The sequence below is a fragment of the Peromyscus eremicus genome, chromosome 3, assembly GCF_949786415.1.
Source record: "Peromyscus eremicus chromosome 3, PerEre_H2_v1, whole genome shotgun sequence".
Taxonomy (NCBI): Eukaryota; Metazoa; Chordata; class Mammalia; order Rodentia; family Cricetidae; genus Peromyscus; species Peromyscus eremicus.
The window spans coordinates 30909436-30931896 of record NC_081418.1 but is presented as its reverse complement, the minus strand read 5'-3'; the positions used below and the strand labels follow the sequence as shown (position 1 = coordinate 30931896).

The 22461-nt window shown below is 39.7% G+C and overlaps 1 protein-coding gene across 1 annotated transcript in view; it reads left to right on the top strand.

Moving 5' to 3' along the window:
- The window catches only part of Cttnbp2 (cortactin binding protein 2), a 158859-nt gene that overhangs the window by 55835 nt on the left and 80563 nt on the right, over positions 1–22461 (top strand). Inside the window, exon 3 of the mRNA XM_059257414.1 lies at positions 13768–13989. Coding sequence (XP_059113397.1) covers positions 13768–13989 — 222 coding nt within the window. The remainder of the gene's footprint in view (positions 1–13767; positions 13990–22461) is intronic.

Sequence of the window (22461 nt, the reverse complement as noted above, 5' to 3'; positions counted from 1 at the left end):
GTTTAAGGAAGGAATTACCTTGTCTGATTGCAGGATTTATTATAAAGCAAATAAATGATACACTCACATCAGCAGAATGAATAAAGAATCCAGAATTAGATCCACACATGCATTTTCAACAAAAACATCATTAAGGAAAGGATACCCTTTTTCAGAAAATGTTTGAGAACTGTGTCTATATATGGGGAGAGCAGACATCGATCATATTTCTTCTTGTTTTGTCTGCCCTGATGATGAGCTGGAACCCACGTCTTGTGCATGCTAAGCACAGGCTGTGCCACTGAGCTACCTCCGAGGAACTGCCCCCTCCATACTATAAGCATATGGTAGATCAAAATTGGTGAGTATGAAATCATACACATTCAAGTATCTTTATATGGACTGAGCAGGTTGCATGTGTGTGTATACATATATATACATACATGTATATATAAACATACATACATAAATGAACAAATAAACTGAGGTCATGGACCTGAGAAAGAGCCAAGGGGCTTCAATGGAATGGTTGGGGAAGGAAAAGAAAGGGAGAAAGCAATTTAATTATGTTTTAATTTAAAAAAACTTAAATAATTTTAAATGGATGAGTATAAGACCTAAACCTATAAAACGTTTAGAAGAAAATATTCAGCTGTCCAAAAAATAATAGTTTCTTAGGACACAAAATTTAACATGGATGAAAAACACCATCAAAAGTCATATTTAAGAAAATGAACAAGTTATCTCGAGTTGAAGAAAATAGCCATGACACGCAGGATAAAGAACTTATGTCTAGAATACATGTAGAGTTCATAGAGCTTAATAATCACTTGGTACCCCTGTTAGAAAGAGAAGGAAATACACCTCACCAAAGACAGCCAAAGACGAGGTGAGCCAGATGTGATGGTGTAGGCTACAGTCCACCTCCTCAGGAGGCTGAGGCAGGAGGATCATGAATTTGAGGCTATTCTGGGTTGCAGAGGAATACTGACTCAAACAAAGCCCATTACCCCCACAACAACCATCACTACCACCACTGACAACAATAAACTAGGTGAGATCATAATGGCTGGAACAGGCTGAAGTGGGAAGGCTTAGTCAATGTCACATATGTAGTGGGTTGATAAACAACTAGCAATCTCTGAGTCATTTGGTAATACATTTCAAAAGGCTTGAAAGTATTTTGATTATTCCAGTCATATCATTTTCATGGATATCTTTTAATAATATGTTTATACACAGGTTTGTTAAAGCAGTTTGGAAACAACCTAAGTGGTAAATAATATATAAAATTTTAATATGTTAGAATATTATTAATTTCTATTTAGAACATTGAGATAGACCAATTTTTAAATGAGTGATACTGAGACAATATGATAGGAAATAAAGTACAATTCCTGAAGTCCTCAATAATGGCTTTTAACATATCCTTAGAAAAAATAGCTTGAAGAATGTAAGGCTTAACAGTCACCATGCTTTGATGAATGAATTGTGGATGATTTTGTCTTCATTTTATTAATGTTTTCCCAAGTTGTCTAGTAAACATATTAATTTAAACAAAGACATTGTAAACATTTTATGTTTTAAAAAGTATAGACTTTTGTTTTTATCAAGTAATAGTTCCTGTTATATTTAAGATTATGTTCTCTAATATTAAATATCCATTTATATTTTAGGCAGTGATTGATTCTTCTGCCATCCGTATAAGTAACTGCTGTGTGGAGGGTATCCTGCTAATTTCTCCTTAAGTCAGAAAGACATGAAGGAAGCAGAGCTGTAGTTAACATAATGATTTAGTACTCATGGCGGAACAGATCTGCTCACCCACACCCCAGGTCTGATCAGTGGTTACTTGCTACTTGGTGTGATGTATTTAGACAGAATTTGGGACAATTCCTGACTTAAGCTTGCTAACTTAGTAATATTGACCCTCAGTAGGAAAGCAAAAGAGTATGTTACGCGTTTGCCATCCTTGACCAAGTTTGGAGAGAGGGGAGATCATTGCTTCTACAGTTAGCGGGTCCTGTGTGTGTGTTCGGCTGAGGTGAGCCCTGGGAAATGTGTACAAGATGATGTATGTAAATACAAAAGGAAAAACTTGGGAGAAGTCAGAAGAGAGAATTGCATCAAAACAATCTAATTCATAAGTTCTGTTAAAATGGGTTACGTAAAAGGCATGGCTTGTTGAATCATGATTTCAGAGTTTAGCCTCAAAAACCAAATAAATGTAAGTCAGTATTGATTTCTGATTTATAACATGCACTGTGCTATTTATAGCATAACAGTTTCTACCTACGCACACAATGATGTCTATGAGTAGGTGACAGAAAGGCTGTGTGGTGAAGGAAGGAGATAAGAAGCTGCAGTTAAAAACTTGCCTCCTGCTAGCATAACCTGGCATTGCATGGGACACCATGGGGTGCATGACAACCCCACTTTCGCCACTGTATCTCATGTATGTCTTCATGCATGGAAGCATTGTCTCCAAGTGGAATCATGGGAATGAACTCGTCAGGTCATTTGACATTTTACTCATAACTCCAGAATTTAATTTCCGTTCCTACCTGGTGAATTTTAAAGCGTTTTGATCACTGGAGGTTTGTAGTTATCCTTTTCTAGAAAACAGGATGAATTTTCCATGGCTCTCCCACTGTCTACCATCACCAACCCCTCTGCACAGCCACTGTGAATGAGGAAAGCCACTCCTGGGCTGTTCCACTCTTCTCGGAGGGATAATTTCTGAGGGCCACGGCGTATCTCTGCTTTTCTTTCTCTTGCTCTTACAAATGAGATTTTCGCCCCTTTCTCCTCTCCAGGGCTTGTTGTTTTTGTTTGATTTTGCTGTGCTTGAACTCCTTGCCGCTAAGACAGATTTAGGGCTCCATGAATTTAATTTTGATGTTGTTTGGAAAGAAAAATCTATGTTTCCTCATCTCAGTTTTGAATCGTTGCAGCTCAGGGTTTGAAAATGAAACAGTTTAGAAGCCAAGAACCTCTCTGAATTTTAAATCCCCGGGTTACATTTCTCATGCATGTTTCCTCAGCCTGTGTTTGAAGCATAGCCAGAGACAAAGATTTGATGCCAATTTTGTGCAACTCATTATATTTTGGAAATAACATTGGCTCTTAAATTCTTTATCATATTGACCATAATTCATTTCATTAGGCAGCATGTACAAATGATAAAATATCTTTAAATTTGAAACTGATAAAGACAATCAAAACATGGTACATAATTGTGGGGGTGTCCTGTGGTGGTTCATGAAATATCTCTTTAAATATGAAATGCCTTCAGATATTAAAAGAGCGTAACCATGCCTCTATCAATCATCTTTTTGAGGCATCCCTGGTTCCTCCACTTTTGCTTCAGTCTATTGATCTTTCTTTATACACTTCAGTGAAAAGTGAGTCCAGGAAGACAGGTGGTGTCCAGTTCAGACATCTTTTTATTATGAAGCCCAGAGTAGAGTGGAGAGTGTGTTGTTTGTGCATGGGGTGGCAGTGTCCAGATAGCTGTTGAATGCAATCTTAGTTAAAAGCATTGTTCATACTTGCTTCTTATTTTTTATTTCTTATAAACTGACTCCTGTTTCTGTCTCTCTGAAAGTCCATCTTGTCAGGTTGGATCATCATTTCAGTCATCACCCATGGTCTATTAAGCATTGGTACCCAAGGTAGTGACAGCCATGTTGGGATGTCCAGAGCTGAGGACAGATATTCTCCACAGTCTTCAGGCAATGTAATGCATAATAATGCTGGTGTCTGGTGGCTTTAATTTTGAAGTTATCAGGGCTTTGAGTGGAAAAAAGGCATCTACAAACAACTTTTGTCAAGTTTCATTATACACAATGCATAATATATTCTGTAAGAGTCTTAAGAAAACTGGCAAAGTCTGATTAATTCTCTTCCCATGTGGTCAGATGGGAGGCTATACATCAGTACAAACAATGCCCTGACCTCTTGAACACTGTCTGGTTTCTACCTGTCAAATCTTGTTTATTGTCGTGGTTGAGTAGAGTTGTGTATATTTATCTTTGATACCTTTTTCTATCTTCCAAAATATTCTTGCCAGTGCTTAGATGTATAGGCTTTGAATAAAACTGTCTAGATGGAGTACCTGCTCCAGTTGAGTGACCTAGGGCTGGTTAGTGAGTTGTTCTAAGCCTTCGTCTGCTTTCCATGAAATGTGTATTAAAGTAATGGCCGCTTTCTAGGCTGTGTGTCAGGGGGAAAATAATTAAATTAAGAAACTGAATATTAAGCTCTCAACAAGATTATCTTTTATTATTTCTAAATTATTGTTTTATTTATGTATGCATGGGTATAATCCCAACTTTTCATAAGATAAATTGATTTAAGTTGTTTATATTTTTAAATGGATCAGTGCTATCTTTTATAACATTATAAATACAACTCACAGAAAAATTTTAGTTTCTTTTCCTAGGAGGATTACAGCTTTCTAGAGCTGACATGAAATACTTGAGTATTTTTAAGAGGAACGGTTTGCGTTAGCTCATGGTTTTGGAGGTTCCAGGCAATAAGTGGGTGAGTGGACCCATTGTTTTTAGACATGTGGAGTAGCACAGAGCAGGGCCTCATGGTTGGAGTGTATTGTATAGCAAACTGTTCATCCATGACTGAGCATGAGAAAAAGGATGAAGAGACCTGAGTCCAGGAGTCTCCTTCAAAGCGTGCCAGGCCATGATATATTAATTAAATCTCCTACAAAGCCCCTCCTCTTAAAGTATCTATCATTTCCCCATACCACCAAGCTGGGAAACAAGCCGTTAGCACATCTGGCTTTGGGGAACATTCTAGATTCAAATCATGGCACTGCACACATAAAAAAAATCTGGACTTTTTAAGTATTCCTTCTTTTCTTTCAAATTAGTTTACCTGATTGTTGGCGCAATGAAAAACAAAAGAAGTCTGGATACATTAATAATGTTGACTAACTATCGTAGCAATGGTTGTGGTTTGACTTCATGCCTGTCGACTTCTCCACAAGATTTCACAAAGCTTCATGCCCTGATGCTTCTTATTCATCATATGTAGTGTTTGAATAAGATGCCTCTCATATCCTCAGGCATTTGAATGTTTGGTCCTCAGCTGGTCTCCCTGTTTGTCAAGGGTTAAGAGGTATGTGACTGGGATGGACGTTGAGGCTTCCAAGTCTGCTCTCTCTGCTCCTGTTTGCTATTTTTATGTGAATTTTCAGCTGCTGTCTCTGCCAGCGTGCCTGGTGCTTGCTGTCATACTTCTGCACCGTGACAGTGATGGACTTTTATCCCTCTGCAACTGTAAGCCCCAAATGAACTCTTTCTGATCTGAGTTGCCTTGGTCATGATGTGTTTAATCACAGCAATAGAAAATTAACTATACTCAACTTAAGAGCTCTTATAAGAGACTAATCATGTAACTAATTAGTCTTTGTCTTTATAATGACTCATTTTCTCGAAATGCATTTCACACTCAAGTAATTCTGAGGCATAATCCAAGAAATTACCTGTACATTAGCTATTCTTCCTAAGAAAAAGGCTTCCTCAACCCAATTCAAAATCTCTTTCTGCCTCAGTCTCTTGGGTACTGGGAGTCACAGTACATGCTGCTGCACCCAGCTGTTGATCTGTCATTACCGGAAATAATGAACTATGGGCTGGGGATGTGGCTCAGTTGGTAGAGTGCTTGCTTACCATTCAGAAAGCCCTGGGTTTGACCTCTAGCACTGTTAACCCTGCTGTGGTTGAATGCACCTGTCATCCCAGTACTTGGGAGCTGGAGGCAGGAGAAGTTCATCCTCAGCTATGTAAAGAGTTCAAGAGCAGCTTAGGCTACGTCTCAAACAAGACAGGCATTAAAAATACTGTTATATAGTTCCGTGTCTTAAGAAAGGTAAACTTTGTATAAGAATGTTAAGGTGGAATAAGCATGTTTGTTCAAAAGTAGGTTAATTTTTTTTAATGGCTTGGACATATGTTCAGCTTCAAATGCTTGTGTGACTCTAAAGCCAAACCCTGAACTTTTTGAGATATGTGGAAGTAGAGGCATAAAGCAGGAAGCATCAGTAGGAGATACTTGGGGGTGGGGGCAGAGAAGAAGCTGTCCCAAGTAGTTTAGGGGATAAGGGTGGTTATGATTATACAGTGTGAAAGGCTCATAGCAGAGAGTAGCTGCAAAGATTCTATTGTAGAAAGGCTACACTAACAGAGTACCCATTACATTGGATCTGCTTTGGGAATGCAGAGAACAGTCATCCCCCCAAATGACTGTGATGCAGGGAAAAGATGCTTCAGCCCCCTGTGGTGTTCCTGAAACTGTTTTTATCTGACATCAGACCAAAGTTAGATCAAAGGGTTGCATCCTTCCTGGGGCCTGCTGGCTCTGTCTTAACCAAGTGGTAAACATGTCCTCACTTGCCACTGACTAGAATTAGCTCTATGTTGAAGATTCTGACTTTGACCCTGTTTCATGAGCTCTTTCCTCAGGAGGCTTTGGGTTACATAGTCTGTTTGCTTAAGTCTGTTAAGTGCTACTTTTAGCCATCCAGCAAGCATGCATTATGAATGTGTTGTTTTCCTTATTCTGGCTTAAGTGTGTCAGTTCAATAAATATAATCCATCTGAGAAGAGCTCCAAGGAAAGTGCTGGAGGAAGGCATAGGCCAATGTGGCTTACAGTGGGTAGATTCACTGTAGAAATTAGAGATTACAGGCTGGGATGACCAAACCGGGTGAACATGTGTGTGATACAGCAAAATGAACCACGCCTTTTTGTTTTTGTTTATGTTATAGACTTGAGTCAATAATAGTTCACCAGAAGTTTGCCATTCCATGTTGGCCAATAGCATGCCAGATGTACACCAAGTTTGCTGCTTAGCTTGTTAGGCATTTGAGTAGTCAACAATACCTACCAACCCAGTAGTGAGGTCCCAAAGTTTCCAAATTATCAGCCCTTCCCAGGTATCTAGTTAGATCAACCCTGTTCTAACTCTATCTGGAAAAAACTCATCCATTTTTGATAGGCCATGTGGATATGGAAACATAATTTTATGGTTCTTTTATATAACCAGTGCAAAAAAGAAAGACATTTGTTATGGCCTGGAAAGAACTTGTATCCTAAAGACTTCATCCCCAGCTGGTTAAACTATTTTGGAAGGTTCGGAGACGTCATTGGAGGCAGTAGGTCATGAGAGTAAGTCCTTCAGGGATTTATCTTTTCCTGGGTCGTGTTTCCTTCTTCTTTTCTGTCTGCCTCTGTCCTATGCTCTCCCCCACCACGATGTCCTGCCTCAGCACAGGTTCAGAATAAACAGAGCAGGTACCCTATGGCTGAAACTATGAACCCGAATCAACCTGCCCTCCATTAACTTGTTTATGTCACGTTATTTTGTCATAGCATCAAAAATTGTACATAGCACTCTAGTTTTAAATGTATGAAGATGTTTTAATCAATTGTAGAGTGGATAATTTGCTATAGGTCATTGCAGGAATGCACCAAGGGTTGGTGTCACATCCTTTCTCTGCCTCTTGGTAGCCTCAAGTGTAGCAGACTTTGCAGCATACTTTCTTCAGTTCCTGCTCTTACTTAATCTGTGACTTCCAACTCTTGAATCAAGGTGAAGAACTATATTCTAATCAGCCTGGACTCAAAGTGCCTTTTAAATCAGAGAATTACCTACTTCCAGAAACACTGCTTATAACGATGAGACAGGGATATAAGAAATATTGAGTATATATAACACAAGAAGACATTTTTGTATGTTCATAGAATGAAAGTTATTACCTGAAAACTGAACATACCAGCGGGAATTCAGGGGTTAGTTTAGAGAACACGTGTTCTTGGATGTGTTTCATTCATAGATACCTGGTCTGGTAGTTTAAATGTAATTGGTTTCCATAATCTCACAGGACATGGCACTGTTAGGAGGTGTGTCTTTGTTGGAAGGGGTGTGGCCTGGTTGGAGGAAGTGTGTCACTGTAGGGGTGGGCTTTGAAGTCTCCTTTGCTCAAGCTACTCCCAGAATGACAGTCAACTTCCTGTTGCCTGCAAGATATAGGACTCTTCAGTTCCCTCTCCTGCACCATGTCTGCCTGCATTCCACCATGCTCCCCACCATGATTATAATGGACTGAACCTCTGAAACTGTAAGTGAGACACCCCTGATAAGAGTTGCTGTGGACATGGTGTCTCTTCACAACAATAAAAACCCTGAGACACCTTGCATATCTATGATTTTAGGAACATGAACAGTATGATCAAATTTGATGCCTAAATGAAAATTCCTTACATAACTAATGAGTTTTCCTTGATTTCTCTCATTTTAAAATCAGTAGATGTCAGGAATATGGATATATAACTATTTAGCAACATATCCAGCTGCTGTTTCTATCATTAAATAATCTAGTGTATGTTTCTTACACTTCATTGTAAGGGTTAGTGTCTATGCATATTTATAAAGCAAAATAATTAGCATTTCTATTTTATGATTTGCTTGTAAATAGTTATACAACATTTTCAGAAGGAAAATTTTTATCATTCTAAAATGTCACAATCAGGTCATTAAAGCTGCCAAATCTTTACATTTTTATTTGATGCAAATTATTGTGCATCTTTATGGGAGACTTTTTGTTGACGTGATGCCTATACATAGCATGTAACATTCAAATCTGGGTAGTCGTTTATATTTTCAGCTCTTACATATTTACCATTTCTTTGTCCTGGAGAATCTTTGAACTTCTGTCTACTAGTTATTTTTGGATAAGTAATTCCTACAAACTGTCCTCAGCCAGCAGGTGACTACAGAACATGAGAGATGTTCTGCCCACCTCTCTCTACTTTGGTACTCATTGGTATTCAGCTTTTCTCTCTATCTCCATGTTTCCTAGCATTCATTGACCACAATTCTACTCCATTTCTGTTTTAGCTTCAGCATATGAGTGAGAATATGGAGCATTTCCTTCTCTCTAGCTCATTTCACTTCATGTAATGTCTTCCAGTTCCAGCCACATTGCCACAAAGGTCAAATTTTCATTTTTTTTAACGGCAGAATAATATATTTTGTATGCATATGTACATATCACATTTTCTTTATTCCTATTATTTATTTCAGAGACACTTTAATGGATTCCATATCTTCCTATAGTAGGCAAAGCTAACAATTTTGAAATAAAGCTAAATATAAAAAAAACCAAAATTATTTCACAGTGGCAAAAAAATTGTGTTAAATATTTTCAAACTATAAAAGCTATTGGGCAAAACTGGAAATGTATTCTCAATAAATATACTTTATATGATTAAAAATTAATTTTAGCTCAATAATCAAAAGGTCACTCAGATTTAAAAAATGTATTATGTGTTCAGAAATTACATAAGCTACTATTATGAGTAAGTGCAGTAATAAAAATTGATGTTCACTAATAAAAAATAGATTGTTAAAATGTAATTTGGGGGCCAGAATGATGCCTCAGTGGTAAAGATGCTTGCCAAGTAAGCCTGAAGACATGGGTTCTGTTCCCTGAGATCCATATGGGAGAAAGAAAGACCCAACTCTTACAACTAGTCTTCTAACCTCCACAGATGCACCACACATGCCCCTTCCCACATAGGCCAGTAAATAGTCTAAAAATGTATATAATTTGAGCAGTAAATGCATAGTAAATATTAATTATAGAAGGGATGGACAAGATGAACATTTTCAGAAGAAAAATTTAAAATCTACTTTTGAATTTTAAATTTTATTTGCTCTAAGAATATCAAGCAATGTAGTTGTTAGAGATTAAACTTGAAGTGTTTTTATTGCTTGGTTTTGGTCATGAAAATTAAACCCAGGATCTCACACATGCTAGGCAGGCATTGTGCTATGGAACTGAACATTAACTCCTAGAGTATAATTTTTATCAAAGAATCATTGCTCTTCAGAGAACTGGGCTGTTGGTCTGACCTCATTTGGTTGCCTCTCCCGTGATATAAGATGCTGTTCTCACTCCTCATCAAAGGAACTTCTCTTTGCAGCAGATAGAGACCACTGAAGAAAACCAAAACCCATCAATCTTGGGGAGAGGGTCAAGGGAGAGAAGAGAGAGAGGTTGATTTAAATTAATAAAAGAGAGAATATGATGTCACAGAAACAATTTAGCTGATCATGATGAAGCAGGACTGTAACTCCTGGATTCCTGTACTTGGGAGACCAAGAAGGATTACAAGTTCAAGGCTAGCCTGAACAATTGAATGAGAACTTGTCAATATTTTTTAGAGCTAAGGATGTAGTTTTTCATAGAAGAGTGCTTGCCTAGTGTGTTTAAGGCCCTGGGTTCAACCTCCAATAACATACAAAACTCTCCATGCTAATGACTCGCTGCAGATGATGTAGATCCGGTGAGCCAGGTGGGGGTAGGGCTGAACTAGCAGCTATTTTTGTGAAAGTAGAAAGTTGGCTACTGAGGTCATCTTATAGGAACTATGACCTGTTATTTGAATCAAGATGAATGAATATTTCACAGAGTCCAGGTGGTCATGACAGCATGGGAGTGAAACTGGTTCTCTTTGCCATGGCAGCATGGAGAAAACATGGACCTCAGTCAGCAGAAGCTGGATCTCAAATGCTGCATCATATGGAGCACAGACAGAGCAGGCTTCCTGCCTTACAGTCCCCACACTCAGAAGAGCCACACACTTAGTGGAATGCCATGACATTGCCACCTTGAACTTTCTCATGGTCTTTGAACAAAATGTTCCACTTCGTGATGAGTCCTGAAGTTAGATAGTGTGTCTTAAATCATGGCATACATTGAGGAAACTGGGTGGAAGGGTCCCAACAGTGGGAAAGGAGTCACCTTTACAGTCACCAAGCCCTTTGTGAAGAAAGCTCAGCACAGTTTCCATGCTCAGATGGTAAGGAACCAGTCGGGGTACCCATAGTGCCCTCATCTCCCGTGGACACCCACCTCCTGTGCTCTCCACTCAGAGAGGGCAAAAAGGAGAGGGGACAACTTGGATGAAAAGGAGAGAGACTGTCATAGTACCTCCTTCCCATATAATGACTGTTGGCTTGCTGTATGACATAAAAATGACTGTAAGACTTCCATTAAATAATAGCAGTTAGGAAAACCACAGGGTTATCCAGGTTTACCCAGGGGTGATGCATCACATAAATAGTAAGGGGGAAAGTGAAGTACAAATGGCTTTGATTTCAAACTTGCATCTGTGAAGTGATACTTAACTCATGCATTGATTATTTAATTGACTTTGAAGAACCTAGTAGCATGAAATGCTTTTAACTCCCAAACCTTGTTATTTTTAAATTTAAAATTATTTTCTGAAAGCTACTGCAAGGCAGTTTAAGGAAACTGAACCTTTTATGCTTTTTTATTTTTTAATCTAATTTGATAATAGAAAAAAAATGTTAGATTCCCCATGTCAAGGCACTTGTATTTATCTGGGTTTGGCTTGCTGAGAGTCACCAAAAAATGGAAAATCTTAGTTCTGTGCAGCTGTGCTAAAGTAGGGAACTATATGCAATATTTCTTGAGGAAACATTTGACATTTGAGCAAATTAGTCTTGATTTGTTGTAATTTTTTTCCAGTGTCAGTAGATGTTTTAGTAGCTATTTCAGAATGACCTGAATCAGGGAAAGTGGGTAGTCTTCGATATATTTCTGCTGCTATTTTCCATTTCATGCAAAGACCATCATAGACTATTTATAGAAAACTGCATTTGCTGTTCATTACATAAGTGTGAAATTAATTTTGTCACTGATGGGCTGACATTTGGAGTAAAATGAGGTTGCAGTCTTTCCTGGGATTCTGTGAACTATATATGTTAATGCCCTCCAACAATAAGAACATAATTTTACTTTCCCAATTTTTCTGTAGACCTTTAGAGTTGGATAAACTTTTATAAGTATGAATATATTTTCCTATATAAAGAATCTTATAGATTATTTACTTTGTTCATCAAATATCCTTACAATGCCTTTCTGGATAGCAAGAAAAAAAATGGCAAATTTATTTGTGGCTGTAACTTAGCTTGATTACCATTTGAAATATAAATTCTATCAGTATAATTTTCCTAAGTTTTTTTAATTATCAAAACTTCTAATTTTACTTTGTCTGAAAATTGTTTTAATTGTAGAAATCTATGGGAGACAATTTAATAATTTGATACATGAGTATAGTTGGCAATGATCAGGAATTTTACTTTATTTTTTTTAAACTTTCTAAGCATTTTATTTGTCTATCTATCTATATCTTTCTATGTATTTAATGTATGGCTGTTTTGCCTGCCTATATATATATATATATATATATATATATATATATATATATATATATATCTGTACACCACATTTGTCTGGTGCCTAAGGAGGCCTGAAGAGGGTACTGGATCCCCAGGAACTCAAGTTAGAGATGGCTATGAGCTGCCCTGTGATTGCTGGGACTCAAACTTGGGTCTTCTGGAAGAACAGCCAGTGCTCTTAAACACTAAGACATCTCTACAGCCCCATGGATTTTATGTTAAACTGGGAAAGACTACACCTATAATTCAGATCCTTGAAGGAGTAATATATTATGGGAATGTTTCATCTGTATCATTTTTAGTGTAAAAGTTGTTCATAGTCACTCTTTCACTCTCCCTCACCCTTTGTGTCTCTTCCCTTCCCCCATCCTCCCTTACTCCTCTGTGTGTGTGTGTGTGTGTGTGTGTGTGTGTCTGTCGCACGCGCACGCATGCAGAGGCTAGAGGAGATTGAATGCCTTGTTCTATTGCTCTACACATTATTCCCATATTCCCATCATCTGCCTGAACTTGGGGCTTGCCTTCTGGGCTCGGTTGTCTGGAAAAAAAACAAAAAACAGAGATCCAGCTGTCTCAGCCAGTCACAGTGGTGGGGTCAGGGCTTGTGTGCTGCACCCATGGCTCAGACTGTGGGTGTTAAGGACTGAGCTCAAGTCCTTCTGCCTGTGTAATAGGCACTGCTCACCCATTGAGCAGTCTTCCGGCCACTGAAAACATCAGTGGTTAGCCTTTCCTAACAACGACAAAATATCTGAGACAGTCATCTTAGGAAAAGAGGCGTGTTGTGGACCAGAGTTTTAGAGGTGTCCGCCCATGGTCACGGCATAATGGCACATCAAGGTGGGAATCTGTTATGCAGGAGACTTGGTTGCCTCTGGAGGTCAGCCAGTGAAGTGAAAAGTGGAGGAAGAATCTTGGCCCTAACACCACCCTCAAGCACATATCTCCAGTAGACTGATTCCCTTCTACTGTCTAAGGCAGTGGTTCTCAACCTTCCTAATGCTGTGACCCTTCAGGGTAGCTCATGTTTGGTGACCCCCAACCATAAACTTATCTTTGTTGCTACTTCATAACTGTGATTTTGCTACTGTTATGAATTGCAATGTAAATATCTGTCTTTGAATGGTCTTAGACGACCCTTTGTGAAAGGGTCATTGGACCCCCAGAGGGGTCGTGATCCACAGGTTGAGAACCACTGTTTTAAAAATCCTATCTCCCAGTACCATCAAACCCTAGGCCCCCAAGCTTTCCACATGTGAGTCTTTGGGGACACCCAAGATCTAAATTACAGTGTGAAGAAACTTTGGAGACAGGTTAAATGGCTTACCGGGCTTGTCAGGCTTGGGGTCCTTCCGGCTTTGGGCTCACCATCTGACAGTACTGTCACCCTTTATAGCAGCTCTGAGTACCGTTCGGAAAAGCCATCTCCAAACCTCTGCATAAATGTCTTTCTATTATTTCTACTTACCCCTTTAATGCATGTCTCCACTGTAGGCTCGCAGGAAGGAGGTGTTTATCCAGGAACGGTATGGGAGATTTAATCTCAACGACCCCTTCCTGGCTCTCCAGAGGGACTATGAAGCAGGTGCTGGCGACAAAGAGAAGCCGGTGTGCACCAACCCACTCTCCATCCTTGAAGCCGTCATGGCCCACTGCAGAAAAATGCAAGAAAGGATGTCCACGCAGCTGGCTGCCGCCGAGAGCAGGCAAAAAAAGGTACCGAGACATTCGCTTGTTTTTCCTGTAGCACAGAGGAACAATGAAACCATCTCAGGCGGTGGCTGGTGGCTGATTATTACATTTTTTTTTTTAATGAAGGATGAGGGTAAGTTCTAAGAAGTACAAAATGTAACTAAAAATAACTAAATCATAAAAGTATGACAAATGAATACTTTCAGGGATGTTTAATACTTTCTTTAAAACATGGATTTGGTGACAATGAGCCTCGTGTCCCTCATGCAGTAAAATGCACTTGGCCACAAAGTGGCTTCATTCTATAGTTCAGCCAGGACCCTCCAGTCATATGTAAGTAATGTTGTCTAGAATCTATTTAAAATGCTTCTTTGTAGACAGGCATAGTGGGTCATAGCTACAGTCCCAGGCTCTTGGAAAGCTGAGGCAGGAGGATGCAAAGATGAGATAATCCTGAGTAATATATGAGACTCTATAATCTAAAACAAAATCAAAATTTACAAACAGAAGTTTTTTATTATTTTATTTTCTACTATTTCCTAACAAAAGTGAAAATAGCTGCAGAGAATAGAGTGACAGCGTGATTGTCACCAAATGGCCTCTTAAAGCCAGGCTGGTGACAAACCCACCTCTGGGGTTTCATGGCTGCAGAACTCTAGCTGGCACATGTCCTTACTCCAGCCAGTCTCCTCCCCCTCCCTCCAGCATGCTCACTCTTCTTACACTTGAATACATGCTTCAAAGAAGACTAATTTAAACACACACGCATGCACGCATGCACGCATGCACGCACACACACTGTGGTCAGCCATAAAGAAATAGCAGTTTCTATTTTGTCCCAATAAACGGCCCAAACCATTGTTCCCTTTCTGAGTAGATTCGGGAAGTCAGAGATTCTGCTGTTCTCTGCTGTTAATGGGAATTAAAATGGACAGTTTCTTCTCCCTGCCACCGTTAAAGCCTAAAGCGGTGTTTCCTCCCGCTGTCCTTTTCCAAGAGTTCTTTACATCCCACATTTAGCACCTGGTAGACAGTAGCTTGAATGCGCCTTACTATAAATATTTATGACATTATCATTTAAGCTGTGCGTTTTTGCCGTAATTCTATCCTTCATTAACATATGAACACCACCACTGGCCTATAGACCTCGAATAAAAGCAGATCTTTTTATCAGGATGTTTCATGGCAGAAAAGTAAAGCACCTGGCAAAAAGGAGTAAAGGAGAGCCGAATGCTCCATGATAGGAAACAACCCCTTTTCCTCTGGACTTTGCAAGCCTTCCACCAGTCCCTCAGATAACCACTGCGGTCCCTGGAGGTTTTCAAAACTCTCCACAAACCGCACAAGCAGAAGCCAGTGCATTGTAGCTGATGTCACCGAAAGTCATCTATATTTCTTGGAGAGGATACATTTCAATTATGTTCTTAACGTGTCCAATGAGCTGGATAATAATAAATGATTTCTGCTGGATTTTATGCTGCATTATCAAAACTTAAACTATTTTCTCTTCATTTATTATATGAAATGTGTAATTTTCAAAATTCTACTTAAGTCTAGATTTTAGCATTTCACTTTTAGGAGAAAATAAAGGACCCATTTGTAGTCGAATCAAAGATTTTATTATCTAGCTGACTTTTTTTTTTTAATCAATGTACATCCTGTTTGTTTCTGAATGACTGGGTCATTTCCAACCTGGCTGGGAGTGAAAGGAAATAGTTCTGTCCTATGGGCCCAGAGAGGCTCATATAAAATGAGCCAGTGGGCCTGCCTCCTCTGTATAATGGGATACAGGAGTCCTTTTATGGTCAGATTCACTGGCTGTGAAGTCTCAGTGAAGGGCACTTGTGTGGACATTGCTGCTTTTTGTGTTTAAAGAATATTCTGTTCCAGCAGATTGCAATGTGTGAAAAAGACTTATATTTCGTATTCTACCCTGTATATTATAAAGAAAATACTGATAAAACCAGAAACCCCAAAGTCACCTTTTTTTGTAACAAGAAAATTATCTGTCACCTTTAGTATGGAAAGTAAATATTTTAACCAAATGCCTTCAACTCCCTCTGTATAAAGTAAACTGTAGTTTGAGACATCCATTATTCTCATAAAATCTCGCTCTTAGCTTTGCTGTCGCTGTGGAAGTCTGTGAAGGCAAAGGCCTCACGCTCTGTGATTCCAGTGTTTATTATCTGACACTGGCATGTCTCTTTGGTAATTCTGAGACATTTGGCCCGTGTGCTGCTGTGGCTGGGCCTGCAAGGCCCAGAAGAGGCTCTGTGCTCATGCATGTGCTGGCTCCTGCTGAGACTACTAATAGGAGAGTTAACTGTTTGGTAATTTGTGTGCCAGAGAAATTTGGGCAGGAGTCAATCTGGCAAATAGGCTGAGCCTTTAAAACCACTTTGAATAAGCTAATGAGTAGCCAGCATGGGGAATGTTGCCTGGAGTAATCTACTCCTTGTCCTGTGCCAGGAACACAGGGTGAAATGAAATTTGGGGGTCTGATTTTTTTTATCTTGTTCTTCATCTTTTAATAGAGCTTTCATTCTAATGTATTTGGACATTTGGGAAGAAAATAAATCCATGTATTTTCAAGTATATTATTTATACTTTGAAAGTATGATTTCTATCCCTGGAATAGAAAGTTTGAGCAAAACCTTTAAAAATAGGCCAAAATCGTATCTTGAGAAATTCAGAGAAGTGATATTTTGGCCAGTGAAAATTTAGTTCTATATTAGATATAGTTTCTTTAAGGCAGCAGCTGTGCACAATTAGGTCAGTTTCGTCGCATTGAGTATGCGTAGCAGAAGCCTTAGTGTTAAGCACATGACACCAGGAGGCCTTGATTTAGGCAGAAAGGGTAATTGTATATACTAACTGGGGTACAGAATTGTTAGTCATTTCACAGCATGGTTCAGTATGATTGGGAAATTAGGGGATGTGCTCTAACTAGCCACTATCATGGACAAATGTCCTCCGCAGAGCTAGTTGGCAGCAATTGACTCTTGCTGAGAAGCTGGACACTAGAGGTTGCTTTCTGCCCTGCTGATACTTAAGGGCCCTGGGTATTCATTGCATAAGGTTCTGAGTGTGCCTCCCTGGCCCTGATTCTTCAGTTCACTTACTTCCTCTTGGAAGTCCACACCAAGTACATGGGAGGGTCAAACTTAGGCCACATACCCTCTCCTCAGCCTCATGGAAGATCAGGAAAGTGATTGGTAGACATACTCAGACCCTGTAGAGTGGAATCATGAAGCAGAGACTTTTCTATAGGAAGTGATTTCTAATTCTAGACAAATAACAAGTAGGCCCCCCACCCCAAACCACATTATTCTGTTTACTTTCTTTAGTGTGCCCTTTCTTCCTGGTTTGCATAATTGCATTTTATTCTGCCATTTGTATTCAGTGCTGTTTCATTGTGAAATGGCTAGCTTATCACACGTATAACTGTCTTTTAAATTGCTTTCTAGATGTTTTTCCATTACTAACATAGAGGACAGGCATCCATAACAACATTTTTAGGAAGAGTATTTACCATACTTTGTACATGAAGGATAATTGTAGCTCATTCCAGGGTCTTTTTGTATAATGTCTTACTGCATTTTAAAACAGACTTTGATGTCCCAGGAACATTGCAAGGCAGCTATGAAGGAGACCCAGGAGACTCAGATCTGTGGGTTTGAGCTGGGATTTTCGCATGAGCTGTTTTTGCCTCGTCTATGAAAGCAGCAAAACCCAGGCTTCCAGGACTTGCTTTCCTTCTCGTGAAAGGTTTACAGGGAAGGGGATGCTGAACAACTCCACACTGGCAGCTGTAGGCTTGATGAGATAGAAGAAGGAAAACAGCGACCCTTTAACATACATAGTTACATATTTATGAGAACTGAGCAGATAGGCTGGGTAATAAGGCAATGAATACTAGGGTACAATAAGGGTTGGAAGATTTAGACAGCAGTAAGGCAAAACACACAGTCTGCTTTCTCACTTTATAAATGGACTCCATTATTTTCCCCTGTGAATTAGAGATAATTGCCTTTGCGTGGCCGTTGAGCTCACACCTACAGAGCTTTCCCTTCCTGCTCTGAATGTACAGAATGGTGCCTCTTCATTCATGGCTCCTGTCTGGGTCCTATTCTTAGAGTCACCACCAGCTTTCTCACGGAGTCCTTCAGGCTCTTCCACAGTGCACTGCTGCGTGCTAAAGAGCCCGGTGATGCTGCTCTGTGGAGCTCCTCAGCCCCTTCCTGAGAGGATGCTACAAAGTGGACAGCAGTGGGACTAAGGAAACTTGGTTACTTTCCAGTTTAATATATAGTCCCAATATCTGAATCAGATACAGATTTTCACTAGATCTGATAATAAAATAAATGAAGTTCACAAGTTTTTGTTTTCTTGGAAGTAGCTAGTCTTTGGGCACCATAGACAGTTAAGTGGATTGTGTTCTGTTTGCACTGAAGTGTGGGGACATCACTAATATTCGGATCGTTCACATTTAAGCCAATACACATTTAACACTGAAAATATATTTAAATGAGGCTATTTTATTGCTGAGACAAAAAAATTAGTATAGGACAGAACAAGGCATCCCTGGAGAGGATGAAAAGATGAGATTTCAGGAGTGTGTAATAGAATCCAAAAGGCTTAAGGACTTTTCTGAGATATAATATGTCAAGATGACATTTATTTAGAATATGCTGTGTCACTGGGCGATGATGGCGCACGCCTTTAATCCCAGCATCAGGAGGCAGAGCCAGGTGGATCTCTGTGAGTTCAAGGCCAGCCTGGTCTATAGAGTGAGTTCCAGGACAGCAGGGGAGTTACACAAAGAAATCTTGTCTCAAAAAACAAAAACAAGAGCCGGGCGGTGGTGGCGCATGCCTTTAATCCCAGCACTCAGGAGGCAGAGCCAGGCGGATCTCTGTGAGTTCGAGGCCAGCCTGGGCTACAGAGTGAGTTCCAGGAAAGGCAAAAAGCTACACAGAGAAACCCTGTCTCAAAAAACCAAAAAAAAAAAAAAAAAAAAAAAAGAATATGCTGTGTCCTAGATTATTAGCTCATTTGATCTTAACTTATGTATTTGTCACGGTTCTCTAGAGGAACACATAACACACACACACACACACACACACACACACACACACACACACACACACACACAGGTTTAATAGAGTGGCTTGCAGTCTGTCAACCAGTTCAACAATAGCTGTCTACCAACAGAAGGTCCAAGATCCAGTAGCTGTTAGTCCATGAGGCTGGATGTCTCAGATGGTCTTCAGCACATGCCAGAATCTTAAAGAAATAGACTCATGGCAATAAAGGGACGGACTTGCCAGTGAGAGTGAGAGAGCAAGCAGGAAAAGAGAACAAGCTCCATCTTCTATGTCCATTATATAGGCTACCAGCAGCTATGACCCAGATTAAAGGTGGATCTTCCCACCTCAAAAGATCCAGATTAAAAATGGGTCTTCTATATTCAATGATTTCATCAAGAAAAAAATTCCTCACAGGCATACCCAGCTGCTTGGGTTTAAGTTAATTCTGGATATGATCAAGTTGACAACTGAGAATAGCCATCACAGCATATTATGAAGTCCTGATATTATCACTTAACATTAGACATAAGCAAAGTGACACCACAGAGCATCCAAAGAACTCAGCCTACTGGCTTAGATACTGGCAGTCTCTGCTTCCAGAGGGCATGCTATTCTATCACCTCTATGCTATGTTCTATCCCGAGGCCTCACAAACATCTAGGGATCTCATGCTCTCCAGACATGCATATTCTCTGTTTTCTGACCTAGTCGTTGGTAGCAGAAAAAGCAGAAGCCCTTCATAGGTTGGTGTTTCTCTTTGTTTGATTAGTTTGTCATTTCTTAAGGTTTAAGATTGAAAACCAAAGCTTTTTTTTTTTTTTTTAATTTTCATGCTGGGAATTGAACCCAAGTCCTCAACATGATAGCCAAGTTCTGGAACCCCCAGTTGAGTACCTCTAGTGCCAGCAGGATAGGGTGTGGCCCCATGGAGGGGCTGTACAAAGGCCAGTCCCATCTAGTGCTTGTGGTTTTTTCCTGGTGGGAGTTTGTTGTCTTCCTGACTGTGTTCTTCATTCCTCTCTGGAGCCCTCAAATCATCATAATTTTTTCAAGGATTTATTATTAATTTTTGTAGAAGAACTATCTCAATCAGCATTACTTCTCCATTATTGGTAGTAAAACTCACTGTGACACATTTTGTGATTGTCAAAATACACCTTATCCAATTTATTTCTTTAGATATATCAATATGTTTAATGTGGTCAGTTCTCTAACTTGTAGTCTACCTAAAAAGGAAAATATGCAGTCACATATTCCTAAAAAGCACAACTAGCTATTATACTATGAATTGAAAACATTTTTAAACAACCAGCACTAAGCTCAGTGCTCACATGTGTAGAAGAATAAAATTACAGCAATTTAATATTCCTGATTTTGTTTTCAGTTCTAGTTTATTCTATAAAAATAGAATGACCGATGGATGGCTGAATAAATGAAGGTTTTTTTATGGACAGAGAAAAAGTAAAGAGAGCAGAAGCCAACTGGCTGCTCCAAAGTTAGCTTTCCTTGGAAGGTAAGGACAGGAAGATGATACTTGGAGTCAGACCTCTCCATTCCTAATGGGCAGTGGTGATTGAACCCAGGGTCTTGTTGCATGCGAGGCATGTGTTCTGCCACTGAGCCTTTGGCCTTCCTTTCTTTGATCCTTTATTTTTGGAAGGTGAGCTCAATAGGTCAGTTTTCCGTTTGGTGATAAGACATTGTACTGTGTTTCCACTTTAGTACAAGAGCCTAAAACACTGGTCTCCTGTGATTCCTGTTTAATATATGTGTACTATTGTACTCGATGTGTGCAAATAAGGGAACCATACAGAACCAATCTTTCTAGTGATAACCTAGCAAGGTCACACAAGGAAGAAGCTTGGGCTCAGACTTGGCACTACATCTCCTCATCTCTGAAACACACACAAGGTGTGGGAGTGTGCTCTGTCCCAATGGGAAGACTTACAGGGCAGATGTTTGATATTTGTAAGGAGAAATGTGATAAGTAACGTAACAAGTCCAAGAGGTGCCTGGAAAGAATCAAGTCGAATGTAGGACAGGTGGGAGCCATTCTCTCAGTGAGTGAATTTTCTTGGTAAAGGAGTCGATGAAGGTGTACCAGGAGTTCTATGAGCAGCCATTGGTAACATTTCATCAACAGAGGTGATGATTTGAAATGTCTGTTGTAGTGAGTGGTAAAGGAAGCTGAAAACAGTGGAGAAGAGTGAGTGATGTGGCCCCGGGGGCCTATTGAGTTGCTGTCCTGCTGTCTAGGTAGAACTGAAGAGGCACTACCGAGGGAAGAGCAATTACAAAAGGTCTGTGGGGACTTTTATAGGAGTAGAGTTTGGGGTATAAATATCAGAGATGAGTTACATGTTTTAGTTTAGATTGTTTCTCAGATTTGACTCTGAGGTAGAAGAGAAAAGCCATAAAAGAAATAAGGTGTGGTGCTCTATAGAGAAGAAGCACCATGGTCAAGTTTCGCAGTTCCTGGAAAGCTGACTTGAAGAGAGCGTGTCAAGTTTGGAGTGGGCGTCATGGTTCAGACCCTGGTTACCAGTGTGGTCAAGCCTGGAGTGGGCGTCATGGTTCTGACCCTGGTTACCAGTGTGGTCAAGCCTGGAGTGGGCATCATAGTTCTGACCCTGGTTACCAGTGTGGTCAGGGAAATCACTCAATTTCCCTCTAGTTAGCTGTTTTGTGAAAGTAGGGGTAACCCGTCTTTTACTCTTGGTGAACTTTATAGATGTACATAAGGTGTTTTGATCACACCCACCCCATTCCCGTCCCTCTGGCCCTCCCTGTGCCTTCTACCACATTTAACTTTTAAAATACTCTAGCATTTTCCTTTGACCTTCAGAAATAAATTAGAAAACTCACATTTTTAGAGTGAGCTGTAAATGGACCTAGCTCTTGTTTTGTCTACCATCGTCATAAGAACTTTTTACTGAAATTAGCATAGAAGGTATTGATGGTGGTGCTGGGACTGAGCCCCAGGCTTTCTGTCCTCTGTTTACTAAGTAAGTACTCTACTACTGAACCATACAACTAATCCCTACTTTGCCTACTTTTTCTGTTTATTTAGTTATTTACGTACTTCTCTTTGGTTTTGTTGTCGTTTGTTTGATTTTGAAACACGGTGTCACATAGCCCAGACTGGCTTCAGATTCTTCTGTTGTTATAGCTGAGCCTCACCGTAAGTCCCCAACCTCCTACCTCTCCCTGCCAAGTGTTGAGATTATAAAAATGTGCCACCAGGGCCGTTTTCTACAGTCCCTTAACAGTTCTTTGTGCTTTCTAGTGGCAACCCATTACTTTGTGATTTCTCATGGTTTAAATATGCATTAGCCGATAATAACTCAAATTTTCCAAGAGACCCTCTTTATAAATAAAATATACATATAAATACACTATATACATC